Raw genomic sequence first — 14909 nt, 5'->3', positions numbered from 1 at the left:
CTCGCTGATGACAACAAGCTGTGTGGTGTGGCCAACATGCTGCAGGGCAGGGATGCCATCCAGAGAGATCTGGGCAGGCTCGAGATGTTCAACAAGGCTAAGTGCAAGATCCTGCAGTTGGGCTGGGGCAATCCCAACCACAAATACAGGCTGGGTAGAGAACAGATTGAGAGCAGCACAGAGGAGAAAAGCTTGGGGATTTTGGTGGACAAAAAGCTGAACATGATCTTCAATGTGCCCTTGCAGTCCAGAAAGCAAACTTGTCCTGGGCTCCATTCGAAGCAGTGTGGGCAGCAGGGCAAGGGAGGGAATTCTGTGCCTCTACTCCACTTTAGTGAGACCCTACCTGGAGTGCTGCATCCTGCTCTGGGACCTCCAGCATGAGAGGGACATGGACCTGTTGGAGCAAGTCCAGAGGAGGTCCAGAGGAGGGCTGGAGCATCTTTCTTATGAAGACAGGTTAAGAGAGCTGGGTGTGCTCAGACTGGAGAAGAGAAAATTCTGGGGAGAGCTTACAGCAGATTCCAGTATCTAAAGGAGCCTACAAGAGAGCTGGAGAGGAATATTTTACAACAGAATGTAGTGGTAGAACAAGGCTTAATGATTTTACACTGAAAGAGTGTAGGTTTAGATTAGATATTAGGAAGAAATTCTTTACAGGGAAGGGGTCACAGCACCAAGCCTGCCAGAGTTCAAGAAGTGTTTGGACAATGCTCTCAGGCACGTGATGTGATTCTTGGGGTTGTCTTGTGCAGGGGCAGTAGCTGAACTTGATAATCCTTGTGGTTGCCTTTCAATATTCTGTGGATATTCTATGATTCTATACTGTGAGGGTGATGAGTCACTGGAGCAGTTTGCCCAGACAATTTGTGAATGCTTCATCCCTGAAAGTGTTGAAGGCTAGATTAGATGGGCAAACTGGTCTAGTGTAAAAGGTCCTCCTCCATGGTGGGGGAGGTTGAAAGCAGGTGATCTTGAAGGTTTCTTCCAACCTAAAACGTTCTGTAACTCAATGAAATAACATGGGAGCAAGAAGCAGCTATCTCTCCATCCACAACTATTAGAATAGATTCCCATATACTAGAAGTTTCACAATTTCTCAGCCTCCAGAACAGGCACAGGGTACAGCTGTCTCCCACCCAGGGCTTTCTCAAGGGGCAAGGTTTAAGCAGGTCTTTTCCACTGCGGCCTTGGACATCTGTCCAGTGGTTTGGCCCACAAAGCTGACCAAACTCCCAGCAAATATGTAAAGGCACATGCATAAGCCATCTGCACTTTGGTTTCAGGTGTTTCAGCCCAATGGGAGATCAAAGTCCGTGCAGATGAGTCACATTTACAGTGTAATGAGATGAACCTCCATCATGGAGCACTGCTTTTGCCTTGCCAGTTGCAACATGCTGTGCACCCAGGTTTGCCCTTTAGTTTGCAAGATCTGTGGCCCAGGAACTGGACAAACATGCAGTTTCCACAGCCAGACACAGCTTTAACTGCTCTCTTGATTCCTGTCTGAAAAGTGCTGCACCTCCAAACCCCAGCACAAGACTTCATGTCTAAACTACTCCCAACCATTTCAGGACTGAGTCAGACAAAAATAGATATAACTGCAAAAATGCTTTTTGTATCATTCTCGGAACTGAAAGCAGCACTGGGCAATCTGGCATGTCCAAGTGCAGCAGTTTAAAAAGTGAGGGAGGTTAACGGATGAGTGAATACCTGGGGGGCATCTAATAAGGCTTTCAACAGCTCATTCCCAGGATCCTGTCTGAATAGTGTTCAGATCCACAGCTGGACTGCAAAAATAGAGCAGGAAAGGCCTCAGTGCTCACTGATGGATTTACTGTTCCCTGCAGGCGTTACAGGATGCTGACCCCAAATTGCAGATTCCTCACACTGAATTTTGAGCAGGGGGAACAGCCAAAACTGCAATGGCCACAGGCCTGGGTATGTTAAGCCACTGCTGGGCACCAGCCCTGGAGTGAGACCTGCCAGTATGGGTAATGCAAGCCCTTTAATGCCCAATACATCCCTGCTCTCTGATAACACCTCTGGAGAGCATCCCCAGGGCTCCTGTTACCACTATGGTCAGGGGTCAGGTCAATGGGCAAGTGGCAGGCTAATAAATCTGCTCATGGAAGTGCCACCACAAATGCTGGATAGCTGGGGCATGGAGCTGCCTGCTGGGTCACGACCATTGCTGTCTATGCTCTGGGGAGGACACACAGATCTCTCTTCCACATTCAACCAGCCAGGGGGATCACAGACCCTGTCCTGCCTGGGGCTCATCCTTGGCCTTCCAGCAGGGACAATGACAGCAGTGTGTGTGTCCAGGGAGGAAGCTGGGAGCTGGGCTGGGAGAAGCCCATTGCAACTGCAGCTGTTTGCACAATGCAGAGCGTGTTCCAGTTGCACTCACATGCTGCAGGGGCCATGGCTTGAGAGCAAGGAGAGCCCTCAGTTTGCACTCTTAGAAATTGCCCCATGCAAAATGCTGAAAGAAAAAGCAGCAAAATTGAATGGTCAGAACAAAATCACTCAACTTGGACACCTGGCTGAGGAAGTTTTCTTTTGGGATGGAGACTGAAGAGAGGCTTAGACAACCAGGTCTAATGCTAAAAAGCACAGCATGGACTGTTTGAGCCATCATGATTTGCTCCCAGCCTGCAGGGATTTAGGGTTTCAACTGAAAGGTAAACACAGATGGATAGTGGAGCTACATAAATGTCTAGACCAGAGGAAATTGCAGCCTCCTAAGTGCAGGTCCTGCCTGCAAGGGCGCTGTTCTCAGCCAGTTCCCATCAGGCAAGACACAGGTGACTGCCACACTCTGCAAAGTGAATTCTCCTCAGGTGAGAGAGAGGATAAATGATATACAGCCAGGCTCAAGAATTGTGCCTGCTGGCTACCTGCCAGTCACAGGGCAACCCAGGGTGACACAGCACATGTCCACAGACCTGGCAGCCTTATGGCTTGGTGTCAAGCACAGGCCAAACCCACTTTGAGGCCAAGAAGGAATCAGGTACAGTGTAAATTGCAGGACACGCAGACACTGTGGTGGTATGGGGGCATCTTGCCATATGTGACCCAGGCAAAGCCCCAGGGTCAGTGGGATGTAAACAGGAATTACCAGCTGCAGGCTCCTGCTAAACAGCCCTGGCCCCAACTGTTCCCCACACAGCAAACAGGATGCTGAGAGATCCTGCTGCTGCTGAGGAAGGGACTCAGAGTAACCTCCTTGAAAAAGACCCCCTGTCCCCAAGTCTCAGTGCTGACAATGGAGGGGCAGAGCTACCTTTGTGCAGGGAAGCTCTTCTCTCCAGAGCCACATTTTGAAAGCTCAGTTGGGCCTAGAAGTCTGATCAGACTATGAATCACATAGGAAGCTGTGGAGATTGTTGTGTGCATGTGTTCTTTGGCCATTGCTGGCATCAGGCAAACCCTGCTCAGCCAGTGTGACAATGGGGTAACCCAAAAGCTACTGGTCCTATCCACACTGACCTCATGCTGTCACCTAAGAGACACTAGTACTTGTCCATTCTAGGTGCCATCACCACCAGTGGCTGGAAGCAGACAGCTAGAGAGGCAGGGAACAGGTTGAACATAGGAATATTGCCCCAAATTCATTCCCAGCCTTCAGTGATGCAGGCTATTTGGGGCTGGAAGAAGCAACTCAACACTAAATACCTCATAATGAAATTAAAAAAAAAAAAAAATTCTTCCTTGAAATCAGTCTCAAGTTCTGACTATCCTGCCCTAGAACTTTTCCAGGTCCAATTAGCTCAAGGCCTTCTGCTGCTGTTCCAATTTACAATGGGGTGTTAAAAAATAGTAATAAAATGCAAGCCAACTCAACCAGGCCTGGATAAAGTTTCCACCACGTTCTTAAAGAGGTGACTGTGACAACGTAGGAAAAACTAAGTCACAGGCTTAGAGAAGCAGAAAACACCAAGTAAGGTGGCTTTTCCCACTCAGTAGCTAGGGCAATGTGGGAAGGAAGGCAGTTTCAGCCAGACCATTTTATCTCTGAGGCCAGATGGCTTTAAATGCTTCCCCAGAGCTTGGAAAGAGCCAGGCACTTCTTTGAATTGCTTTTCATACCACCTCATTAGAAAGTAAAAGAGAAGAAATGAACAATCTACAACTTTGTGGCAACGGGAAACAGCTCTGTTAATCCCATTTCCTTCCCCAAGCTTACTTAGGGCAGGTCATCCAGCATCAGGGCCACATCACCTAATCTGCTTATCATTGTCCCACAGTCAGGAGCCTGGGCATCAGCCCAAAGGGCAGATGCATCCTCCTGGGCATTATTAATAAATTGGAAAGGCACAGGTTTTTAAACCTGCCCTGGTGCATAATTGTGATACTCCTGGGATCCAGCTTCTACTGCAGCTGCAGATCCAAGGAGTGGCCACCTCCCAGACTCAAGCCTTCATGAGCAAGGGCAAGAGGGGCACAGCATTGCAGGAGGAACAGATGAGAGGAAAAGGAAGGTGCTGCAGAGAGAGGGATTCTAGGACAGGCACTGCAAAGCCTAGGGTGGGCATTACCCTGTCAGTTTCTTAGCCTTTCTGGGTAAAATGTGGGCAAATCCAACAAAATGGACAATTCCTCCCTTTCCGTCAGGGTTGGCACATGCCCACCACACATCTGGGATGGGGAGAAAAGTCCTGGCGAGTCGTGCAGGACTCAGGGCTTGCTATCACCTGCTCACAGCTTGGCTTGGATGGTCCGTGGGCAACCACTGCTGTACCTGACAGCACTGCCACCAAGCTGTGATTTGTCACCTCAGTAAAAGCCTCCTGAGCGGGGAGGAGGCAAAGGGCACTGACAGGCACTCATTCATGGCACTGTGCCACCCGGCTTGCTACCAGCCCTTTCCCTCTGTCCCCCTCTCCTCCAGGAGCACTACATCTCACAGCCAACCTCCACTTGGTGTCCAGATGGAAAGGTGTCCAGATACTGGTCATGAGAGAGTCACAACTATAAGATTTTAGGCTTGCAGCACCTGTTCCTGTGTGGGGATCCCATGGCAGAAGGCAGACTCGGGAAACACATCAGGCCGGCAGCATTTGATGTGTTGGTTGGACCCCACCTCCCAGGGCAGTAGTGAATGCCTTGGCACAGAGTCAGTGGCTGGAGTAGGGTAGAAGTTACAGAAGTTAATTGGATGGGAAAGGAATCAGCAACCCCTAGCTTAGTTTTCCAGATGAGGAGTGCCAAGTTTTAGCAAGTTACTGGCTACATACCACAAAGCCAGGTGTTCCTGTTCTGGAGCTACGCTCATCTGGCTGCTCTGTAGACATGGCTGGAGACATGAGCCTTTGGCTGAGTCCAACCCACCCCTGCCTTCCAGCTGGACTAAGATCCTCTGTTTGATAACTTCAAAATCCCTCCCCAAAATGATCTGGCACCCAGAGAGCTGAAGGGCTTCAGGATTTCGAGAAATAGCTGTGGGACGGAGGAGCGGGGAAGGGAGCCGGGGGCAGCTGGTCCAGCACAGACCCACCCAGCCCTGCAGACGGAAGGCCTTCCTTCCTCCAAGGCCAGGAGCAGCGGTGCAAAGATGCCGTGGGGCACACACAGGCAAGCCGACCTTCCAGCTCAGCTGGCGTTGCTCATCCCAAATCGATCCGCAGAGGATGCTGCCCTCTCCTGGGCTCAGTGTGACTGGCAGAAACTCAGGGAAGTCTGGTGAGGCCCAAGACGAGTGCTTTTTGGGGCTCAAAATCCCACACTGGCGCTCTCAAATGTGGTGGTTTCCCGTACCTGTCTCAGCGGACATCCCAGGGACTCCTCCTGCCCAGAGCCAGGCTGCTGCGTCTGCGGTGCCCTCTGAGGGCAGCGTGGGACGGGAGGAGCAGGGCCAAGCTCAGGAGCTCTCCCTGAAGGACTAGGGGAGATGGGGAGGTCTCTTGGGCCAGTTACCAAACGTGAGATCTGCCAGAATTTCATCTTAATTATTTTAATTAATTAGTTAACTAATTTGATAGCAAAATAAGCTGGCATGCAGTTAGTGAAGGGAGCTGTAACAGGGTCCTACTCCGCCCCAGCAGCCCGGGCACGGCCCCCATCCCGGCCCCTGCGAGGGGACAGCGGGGGCCGGAGCTCGGGCGCTCCCCGCGGGCTCCCGCAGCCCTGGAAGGCGCTGTCCCCGCCGCAGGTGCCGGCCAGCCCTGCCCGGGCCGGGCCCCGCCCGCCGGCACCGCCTCCTGCCCGCGCCTCCCCGGGCCCGGGCCGGCTCCGCGGGCTGCCCGCCTCAGGGGCTCCGGCAGCGCCTGAGGGGCTCCGGGACGGCCTTGGGACCGCCGCCCTGCCTGCACCCGTGCACAGCTCCTGTCCAGCGAGCCCCGGAGCTCCCGCGGACCTCGGGCGAGCAGAAGCCCTCTGGAGCCCGCTTCACCCACCTCCCCAGCATGCGGACGCCGACGGAGATGATCGTGGGGATGGTGCTGTGCCCCTGCGGGCTCCTGCTGACACTCACGGGCACGCTGGCACCCAGTTGGAGGCAGGTGAGCCTCGTACCTGACCAGCCCATGGACGTCGTTTGGGAGCAGGGCATCTGGGACATATGCCGGGAGCAGCAGAGCACCCATGACCGCCTCTGCGGGCAGGCTGACGGGCTGGGCTACTTTGAGCAGGTGCCCGTGCGGGTGGCCCAAGGGCTGATGCCCTCCTCGCTGGTGGTCACCCTGGTGGGCTTGGTGGTGGCTACCCTGGGTGTTCGCTGCTGGCAGCCGGAGCCCCGGCACCTGGTGGCCGGCGTGGCAGGGCTGGTGCTGCTCCTCTCTGGGCTGATGAGCCTCGTGCCCAGCTCCTGGTACACCCAGGAGCTGTGGGCACTGCCTGCACCGCCTGGCAGCACGCTGACCATAGGCTACAGCTTGGTACTGAGCTATTTGGGAAGCTGTCTGGAGATCCTGGGGGGGCTGGCCCTTGCCCTCAGCTTCCATCACTACTGCAAGGAGCGCAGAGCTCCCAAATTGTCCCCCACCCCTGTGACAGAGGCTGGGTCGTGCACCAGTGGAGCTTACAACAATCCCTGGGACGTGCTGGAGGATGAGCAAGATGGACAGTGCTGGGGGAGAAGCCCACCCTGTGACTCTGACTTGTAGCCCCAGCACTGGGACAGCTGTCACCTCCCTGGCATCAAGAGCAGTGCTGGCCTCTGCCCCAACAAGCCATACCCTTCTCCTGGGGCTCCTCTGAACAGGCTGGAAACAAGACCAAGGACCTGTTTTGAATATTTGCAACTTCCTCAAAAGACTTCTGTGCTCCAGGATCTACAACTGTGCCAAAGCCATGCTGGATTGAGGAACAGAAGTGGCTCCAGTTCCTCCGTGCTGCTTTTACCTCACCTTCCTCTACCATGCACAGCAGCTTGGGCAGAGACAGCTTTGGTGTTCCCATGTAAGCAACACAGGTCAGAAGTGTGTAACCTTCAGAGCTGGCAGTAGGGGAGGGGAGCACCTGTCTCACGTCTCTGCTCAGCTCAGGACTGTGTGAACAGCAAAATAAATTCAAAGCAATGGGTTTGTGGTGTGGGATGGTTATGGGCTTTCTGCCAGCAGGTTGGGCTGAGAGCCAGTGGGCACGGCTCACCCAGCTTTCCTGTGTTTTGCCTGAAGCAGGGAGGAAAGGTCTGTAAAAGGACACAGCTAGCTTTTATAGCACTTTCCCAAAGGACTTTTCCCCCATGGTCAAAATCAACTCTTGAAGAGATATTCTCTTTCTTGGAGCATAGCCACTTCAGGGCAGAGTGGGGAGGGTGGGGAGAGGAAGATCATGGAGGAAAAAAAATAGCATTTATTTCCCCTTTCAAAATTAGCTTGGTGTGAGGTGGTAAAACTGGTCTCACTGGTTTGTAAGGGACACTCAGGAGGTCAGAACTCCACTATAAAACCCTTCTCAGCCCCCTGCATAACAAGGTAAGAGCCAAGCCAGCTTCCTTGAAGAGTTATTTGGCCAGATTCTTATACCAGGTGAGCCCAAAGCACCCTGGTCAGCAAGATAAGCCTTGCTGCAGAGGGACAGTATCAGAGAGTGTGTTGGGCTTGGAGACTTCCTGATAAACCTCCCAAACATTTTTTGTCTGGATTCTTACATTCCCTAGGTCTTAGACATCTAGAAAGAGCAAACCAACCTCCCCTCCCCGGCCCACACACAAACCACAATGGCACAAGAGATGCTGCACAAGGCTCCTTTATGAAATCACGGTGTTGATGTGAGATGGTCCTTTCCTCAGCAGGGCTGGCAGCTCCTGCAGAAATCACAGAGCAGTGTATCGGGGTGAGTCTGACCCAACCTCTCTAAGCCCATCCCACACCTTAGCACAGAGTGGGACAGCCATGTCAGACTCTAGGCACCCCTGGTATTGCCCTCTCCTTCAGCAGGAGGGCAGAGCTTGCCTCAGGAGTGGGCACCATGCCAGCACTGGGCCCTGGGGCACTACAGGGTGGCAGAGGGGTCCCTAGCAGGGCCCGCTCCAGATGCTACTCACCTCTTTCCCTTCGTAAGCTTCATTGACAAATGTATCACTCTTGGGGGGAAGCTCTTCCTCCTCCTCATCCTCTTCCTCTGGATCACTTTCACGGTGGTACAGGGTCAGCACCCGAGTGGAAGCAGCGCTCGAGGTCCTAGAGAGGGAAAATTTACACCGAGAATGGCATGGTCAACTCCTAGAGATGGGGCAGATCCCAAAGTCCTGCCACAGCCCCTGGTAAAAGCCTGCTGGGGTGATTGGAGCTTTCCATATAACCCAGGAGTGCATCAGGACTCCACATTGTCCTTGGGCAAGGAGACCCTGCCCCTATTCCCAGCTGTACCTGGCCCAGTCCAGCCACAGAGCTCACCTCCTCCGCCTGTCCCGCCTCCGCATGTAGGCCAGGGCCCCCACAGCAGCAGCAGCGAGCAGCAGGAGCACGGCCACCCCCAGGACAATGGGTCCTGCCAGGGGCTGCACCTCGGCCTCCTCGCAGTAGTCGCCACGATAGCCCAGGGCACAGTGGCACGTCACTCGGCCAGCCTCGATGGCACACTCCCCGCGCAGGTTGCATGTCTCGCTGCTGCAGGGCACAGCCCCCAGCACCTCCTCCGTGCTGGGGGGTACCACGAAGGGCTCTCCGTGCTCCTGGGGGCCAGGGGCTGCAGATAGGCTGGGGCGGGGCTGCCGAGGCTGGGGTGCAGCTATGGATGAGACTGGTTGCTGTTCTACGTGGGCCATTCCTGATGGTGCCACTGCAGGGACCTCCGTCCCCACCTTCACTGAGGCGCCTGGAGGGAGGGGCATGGATCAGCAGAGACTCAGGTAAGACCCTCTTCCCAAACTGGGGGAGACTGGGCAGGCTGTCCCGTGCCCAGGACCCCAGCACGCCCCGGCTGTGCCAGGCACTCACAGTCAGACTCATCGGAGCCGTCGGCACAGTCGGGGCGCCCATCACAGACCTGCTCTCTGGAAATGCAGCTCTGGAGGTCGGGGCAGGCCTGCAGCAGGGCGGGGCAAGGCGGTACCAGCGCACACGCTGCCCCATGCACCAGGTGGTACCCGGGAGAGCAGCGGCACTGCCGCCCTGCAGGGTTGGGCAGGCACAGCTGGGCACAGCCCCCATTGCTCTTTGCACAGCCATTGGTGCCTGCCAAAACAGCACTGGTTAGCACGGCCACTGCAAGGCACAGCTGAACCCTGCAGATGCCCTGGGCTTGGGCGGTCCCAGACCCACCTTCCTGTGAGAACTGGCTGTAAATCCTCATGGCTACCAGCTCCTGCTCCATCGGGAACCACCAGTTCTCAGCCTGCTCCAGCCGGCTGTGCCAGATCTTGCTGGAGCCTGGAGACACCTGGGGTCAGCACTGCTCCACCTCCTCCCACAAGGGTGCCTGAGCTGGGAGGTGGGGTGTCCCCTAGCTTGCCCTTCACCCCACAGAGGGGGAAGCCTGCACTCCACAGGGACTGGCAGAACCCCGTGACCTAGTGCAGTAGGAGGAGCTGGGCAAGGCATAGCAGACAGACCTACCATTGGCTGAGGTTGTGCTCCAGAGCAGAAAGCCTTCTCCTATGGCAAAGAGTGAGAGACCATGCAGCCCTTCCCGCACCAGCCGGAAGCGGGATCCATCCAGCTCAACACTGCTGATGGTACCTCTCTCTGCAAGGCACAGGTGGAGAGGCTTCAGGGTGGTGACAGAGAGGGCTCAGGGCTGTGCCAGCCTGTGCTTTGCAGACTGAGCACCTGCACCTCTGCTACCCCCCGCAGTGCCCCGGCTCAGTCCTCACTCACCGTGGTCTGCCCAGTACAGCCTGGTGCCAGCACCCCCAAAGGTAAGGCCAGTGGGAGCCCGGGCTCTCCTCCACACCACTCTGCGGCCAGTGCCGTCCATGGCCGCACACTCCACCACGGCGCCACGCCCATGGCTGCCAGCTGCTGTGACAAAGCACATGGTGGAAGCACGAGGACACAGTGCCAGCCAGGCAGCACCCTGCAGCCCCTCGCTGAGTAGTGCCAGGGCCCACCGCCCCCTGGGAGCTGCCACATGGATGATGGGTGGCTGCCCCCCAATCCAGTAAAGGTTCCCACTCAGCCAGTCCAAGGCCAGGGATGTCACCGTGCCCTCCACAGCTACTGCCTTCTTCCAGGACAGCCGTCCCCAGTCCTTCAGGCGCAGCAGTCCGATGGAATTGCCTCCCACTTCTGCAAAGTACAAACTCTTGTCTTTCACTGCATAGTCAACAGCTGTCAGGCGGCTCACCTTGGCCAAAGGCAGGGCCCGATGTGGGGGAAGCCCTTGGGATCCAGCTGATGCGGGCAGGTCCTTCAGGTAGACCTGGAGGAAGGAGGCAGCACTAGGATGTGGACCCCTCTTCCCTGACGGTGTTGAGAACAGCAGCCCCCAGGGCTGGCTCCAGAGGATGATACCTGTGTCACAGCTGCCGGTGAGACCAGGAGGGCAAAGGCCGAATCACGGATGGGCAGACAGGTGGTCTCATTGGCGGCCAGCATCAGCCCGGCGGGGCAGCGGCACTGCCCAGTGTGCCTGGCGCTCAGCAGGCACAGGTGGGAGCAGCCGCGTGTCTCACATGGGTTGGGGGCCGCGGGGCGCAGGGCTGGGTGCATCACCTGTGGGACAGCAGGCTCAGCCTCAGCTCCGTCAGCACCGCCAGCAGAGCTGAGCACGACTGACAGCACACTGTGCTCCCAAGGCCCACACTCAGCCCAGCTCGGGGCAGGATGGTGAGGCAGAGATGGTCCCAGAGGACCAGAGACACTTGGCCACAGAGACTGCTGTTCAAGGACCACGGGGATGGGGGTACGGCTGCCAGTGCCTCCTCACTCAGAGGACAACAGCGCTGTGCAGGGTGGGGGAGCAGCAGAGCTGGCACAGCAGGTTTTGGGGCTCCCCAGGAAGATACCTGGAGGCCATGGGGCTGCCCGTGCCGTTTGAGTAGCACGGTCCTGTTCTTGCCGCTGGCCTTGTCCACCTGCTGCACTGACCATGTCTTCCTCTCTGACCAGTAGAGCTGCCCCTCGCACACAGCTGCTGCAAAGGGGCTTCGGACCCAGCGCAGCTTCAGGACCTGTCACAGAGGCTGTCAGTGCCCACACTGGTCCCCATCAGAGCCCCATCACAAGTGCCCCACCACACCTTCACACTGCTGCCGTCCAGACGTGCAGAACCAACACCGCCCAGCTTCTCATCCAGCCAGAAGATCCTCTGGGTGGGGAGGTCGAGGGCCAGTGCTGTGGGCCAGCCCAGTCCCTGGGCCAGCAGCACGTGCCGCCAACTCCCATCCATGCTGGCCTCCATCAGCCGTGAGTGGCTCCCCACCTCTGACCAGTACATCAGCCTAGTGGGAAGACAGGTTCGAACCTATGGACCTGACACAGCATTGACTCAGCACTAAGGCAGCCCACAAAAGCAGCCTGGAGCTTCCCATCTCATCATGGGTTCATTGAGAGCTCCATGCAGGGCAAGGACAGGTGTCCAGGCTCTTTCTTCTCCTGTCATACAGTCCCCACAGCACCAAGGTGAGGTCATCCCACCTTTTCCCCAGCCTCTCATCTGCCTCCATGAAGGAAAATGGGGCAGGGCAGGGATGGCAAGGAGGTCCCCATGTCCTCTTGTCCCAGACTTACCCTGCCAGAGGCTGGAGCACCAGAGAGTGGGGCTGGTCCAGGTCTCCATCCATCACCACAGTGTACTCTGGTATCCCTCGCCAGGCAGCCCCCAGGCGAGTGGCCAGCACCTGCCCTGCTACCCCATCTGTCCAGTACAGGTTCCTCCCAAGCCAGTCCACTGCTATACAGTCTGATCTCACACCTGAAATGCATGCAAGAGGCAGCACCTGTGTGGGGTGACAGCTGCATGGCCCTTTGGCATAATGCTTCCAGCCCAGGTCCCTCCATTCCAGCTCTGGCTCCTCCCAGCCTTGTTCCCACTAGTGCTTCTCCACATAAGGGATCACAGCTTGGCACCCCAGTGCAACCTGGAGACTGCACAATGGGGGAAAGGCAGCCCTGCTAACCCCACGTTATCACAGCCCACCTTTCACCAGTGTGCCTTTCTTTCCTGAGCTGAGGTCCTGCCAACGGATGCTCTCTGTGGCCAGGTCCATCCAGAAGACTTTCCTCTCCACCAAGTCATAGTCGAGTGAGAAGACAACACGATCCTTGTCAGTGGCCAGCACCACCTCCTCATGGCCACTCCGCAGGCCATAGGACAACACCTCAGACTGCACAGCCACCAGCAGCTTGGGCTCTGGTCCTGGGGTAACACAGAGCCACACGGGCCCTGCTCAGTACTAAAGGTCCCATGGTCCCAGCACATGCACGCAAGGGACACAGCTCACACAGGCACTGGAGCTTGCTGGGACTCAGCCCATTCACAGGACTACGAGGTTTCCCATGGGCAGCAGACACAGGGGGACAAGTATCCACCAGCCCCTAGTGTATTGTAGGGGGCCAGGGCCAGCCTCAGCTCTGCTTGGCCACCCCAGGACTTACCAGTGAGTTTGCAGGTGTGGCCATCAGGCTCCAGCAGGTAGCCAGGGAGACAGCCACAGCTGTAGGACCCTGGGGCATTGAGGCATGTCTGGCTGCAGGCTCCCTTGCCCCACTCTGTGCACTCATCTATGTCCACGCAGGACAGACCATCCGCAGCAAGCCAATAGCCTGGGCCACACCAGCACCGCTGGGGGGAAAGGCACAATCAGCTGCCCACCCTGGGGACACGAGGCTCCCTTCTGCAGCTGGAGCAGGGCATCATGGTATGACAAGCCCCTGCCCCAGGGCTGCTGGCACTCACAGGGCCCTGGGGCGAGGGGTAGCAGAGATGAGTGCAGGACCGCTGGCAGGGCACAGAGCAGTTCCCCCCCTCGTCTGAGCCATCCGCGCAGTCCTGCCGGCCGTTGCACACCAGGGATGCATTCAGGCAGGACCCCAGCCCACAGGGGTACTCATTACTCTGGCAAGGAGCAGGGTGGCCTGCAGGGACATGTGGGGAAGGCTGCCCTGAGCCTCATCCACCAGCTCCTTTTGCTCATTTGGGGCAGATTTAGCTGCTCCCAGAGGCTGCCCAGAGCTCACTGCAGCCACATCCAGAGTTGTGCCAGTAGCCTGGCTTCAGGCTATATTAATCCAAATGCCACTGGCCCTTTCAGGGAGAACAGCTACTCAGGACCTGGAGCCACCACAGCTGCTGGGAATAGGCAGCCAGCATATGGGGCCCTTCACCTCAGCATGGACACATACCCATCTCCCTCCATGCTGGGCACCCCTGGGTGAGACAGGGAATAAAATAAGGGTGTTGCTCACAGCCAGCCTCGTCACTGCCATCAGTACAGTCAGTCTCTCCGTCACAGCGCCAGACATCAGGGATGCACTCATGGCCATGGGAGCAGCCCCACTGCTGGTCTTCACACAGCTCTTCTTCCCAAGGGCAGCCCTGCAAGGCAGAGGGTGAAAAAGGCTACCCGCCCTCCTGGGCATGAGTGGGGACAGGCTGTGTCCCCACTGCTCCACTCACCTGCTCGTCTGAGCCATCCCTACAGTCAGCAGCACCATCACAGCGCCAGGCTTCTGGCACACACTCCCCACTGTGGGAACATGTCACCTCACCCTCACGGCAGAGCAGCGGCCGGGGCACAGCACAGCCCTCCTCATCCGAGCCGTCCTGGCAGTCATGGTCACCATCGCAGTGCAGGGCCAGGGCCACGCACTGCCCACTCCGACAGGAAAACTCAGCCGGACCACACTCCTTCAGCACTGCGGGCAAAGGCCAGGGCTGAGCAGGGGCACTGTCCCCATCCTCTCAGCAGATTGCCCTGGGCATGCCTGCTCCTGGACCCACAAGAAACCTAGTGCATCTACCTGTGGGGCGGGCAACCCCAAGAGTCCATCCCATTCAGCCCCAGAGTCTTACCACAGCCCTGCTCATCCGTGTGGTCCAGGCAGTCGGCATGTCCATCACACAGCCAGCTCCTGGGGATGCAGCGGGTGGCAGCATCGCAGCGCAGGGCACACTCCTGCGTGGGGGTCCAGCAGCCCGTCTCATCCGAGCCGTCGGGACACTGTGGCACCCCATCGCAGTGCTCTCCCGCCCTGACGCACACGCCTCCGCTCGCACAGTGGAAGGCCCCTGGGGAGACAAGGGGCTTTGTACTGCCTGCAGGAGGCAGCCAGGGTGCCCAGAGCCTCTGCTAGCCCTCCAGTGACCTAGAAAGGCCCCACAAGGGACAAGGCTTTGTTTGTGGCAGTCTCAACTCAGCCACATCTAGGCCACTATGAGCAGTGAGATCAACTCTATCCTTTTCCAACAGCACTTCAAGCCCAGTGCCAAGCTCAGAAGGAACCCGTATGTCACAGCACAAGCACCAGAGCCGAGGACACAGACTTTACCAGGACCCTGTCCCAAAAACCCCATCA

The 14909-nt window shown here is 56.9% G+C and overlaps 2 protein-coding genes across 2 annotated transcripts; one reads left to right on the top strand and one right to left on the bottom strand.

Moving 5' to 3' along the window:
- Nucleotides 1–6410: 6410 nt before the first annotated feature.
- CLDN23 (claudin 23) lies at nucleotides 6411–7109 on the top strand. Its single transcript, XM_041480156.1, has one exon. The coding sequence runs from the start codon at nucleotides 6411–6413 to the stop codon at nucleotides 7107–7109; it is 699 nt and encodes a 232-aa protein (XP_041336090.1).
- Nucleotides 7110–8197: 1088 nt separating this feature from the next.
- On the bottom strand, nucleotides 8198–14445 carry LOC121360354 (low-density lipoprotein receptor-related protein 4-like). Its single transcript, XM_041480134.1, has 14 exons — nucleotides 14407–14445; nucleotides 14011–14249; nucleotides 13800–13929; nucleotides 12990–13176; nucleotides 12532–12750; nucleotides 12123–12306; nucleotides 11632–11833; nucleotides 11399–11563; nucleotides 10905–11105; nucleotides 10269–10812; nucleotides 10008–10136; nucleotides 8847–9267; nucleotides 8495–8630; nucleotides 8198–8254 (listed from the first exon to the last, which is right to left on the bottom strand). The coding sequence occupies exons 2-14, from the start codon at nucleotides 14046–14048 to the stop codon at nucleotides 8198–8200; spliced, it is 2613 nt and encodes an 870-aa protein (XP_041336068.1). The 5' UTR covers nucleotides 14049–14249; nucleotides 14407–14445.
- Between the last annotated feature and the right edge of the window lie 464 nt (nucleotides 14446–14909).

The sequence above is a fragment of the Pyrgilauda ruficollis genome, unplaced genomic scaffold (genome assembly GCF_017590135.1).
Source record: "Pyrgilauda ruficollis isolate IOZ18807 unplaced genomic scaffold, ASM1759013v1 scaffold5, whole genome shotgun sequence".
Classification (NCBI taxonomy): Eukaryota; Metazoa; Chordata; class Aves; order Passeriformes; family Passeridae; genus Pyrgilauda; species Pyrgilauda ruficollis.
Note: the sequence above shows the minus strand (reverse complement) of the source record. Positions and strands in the feature narration are given on the sequence as shown.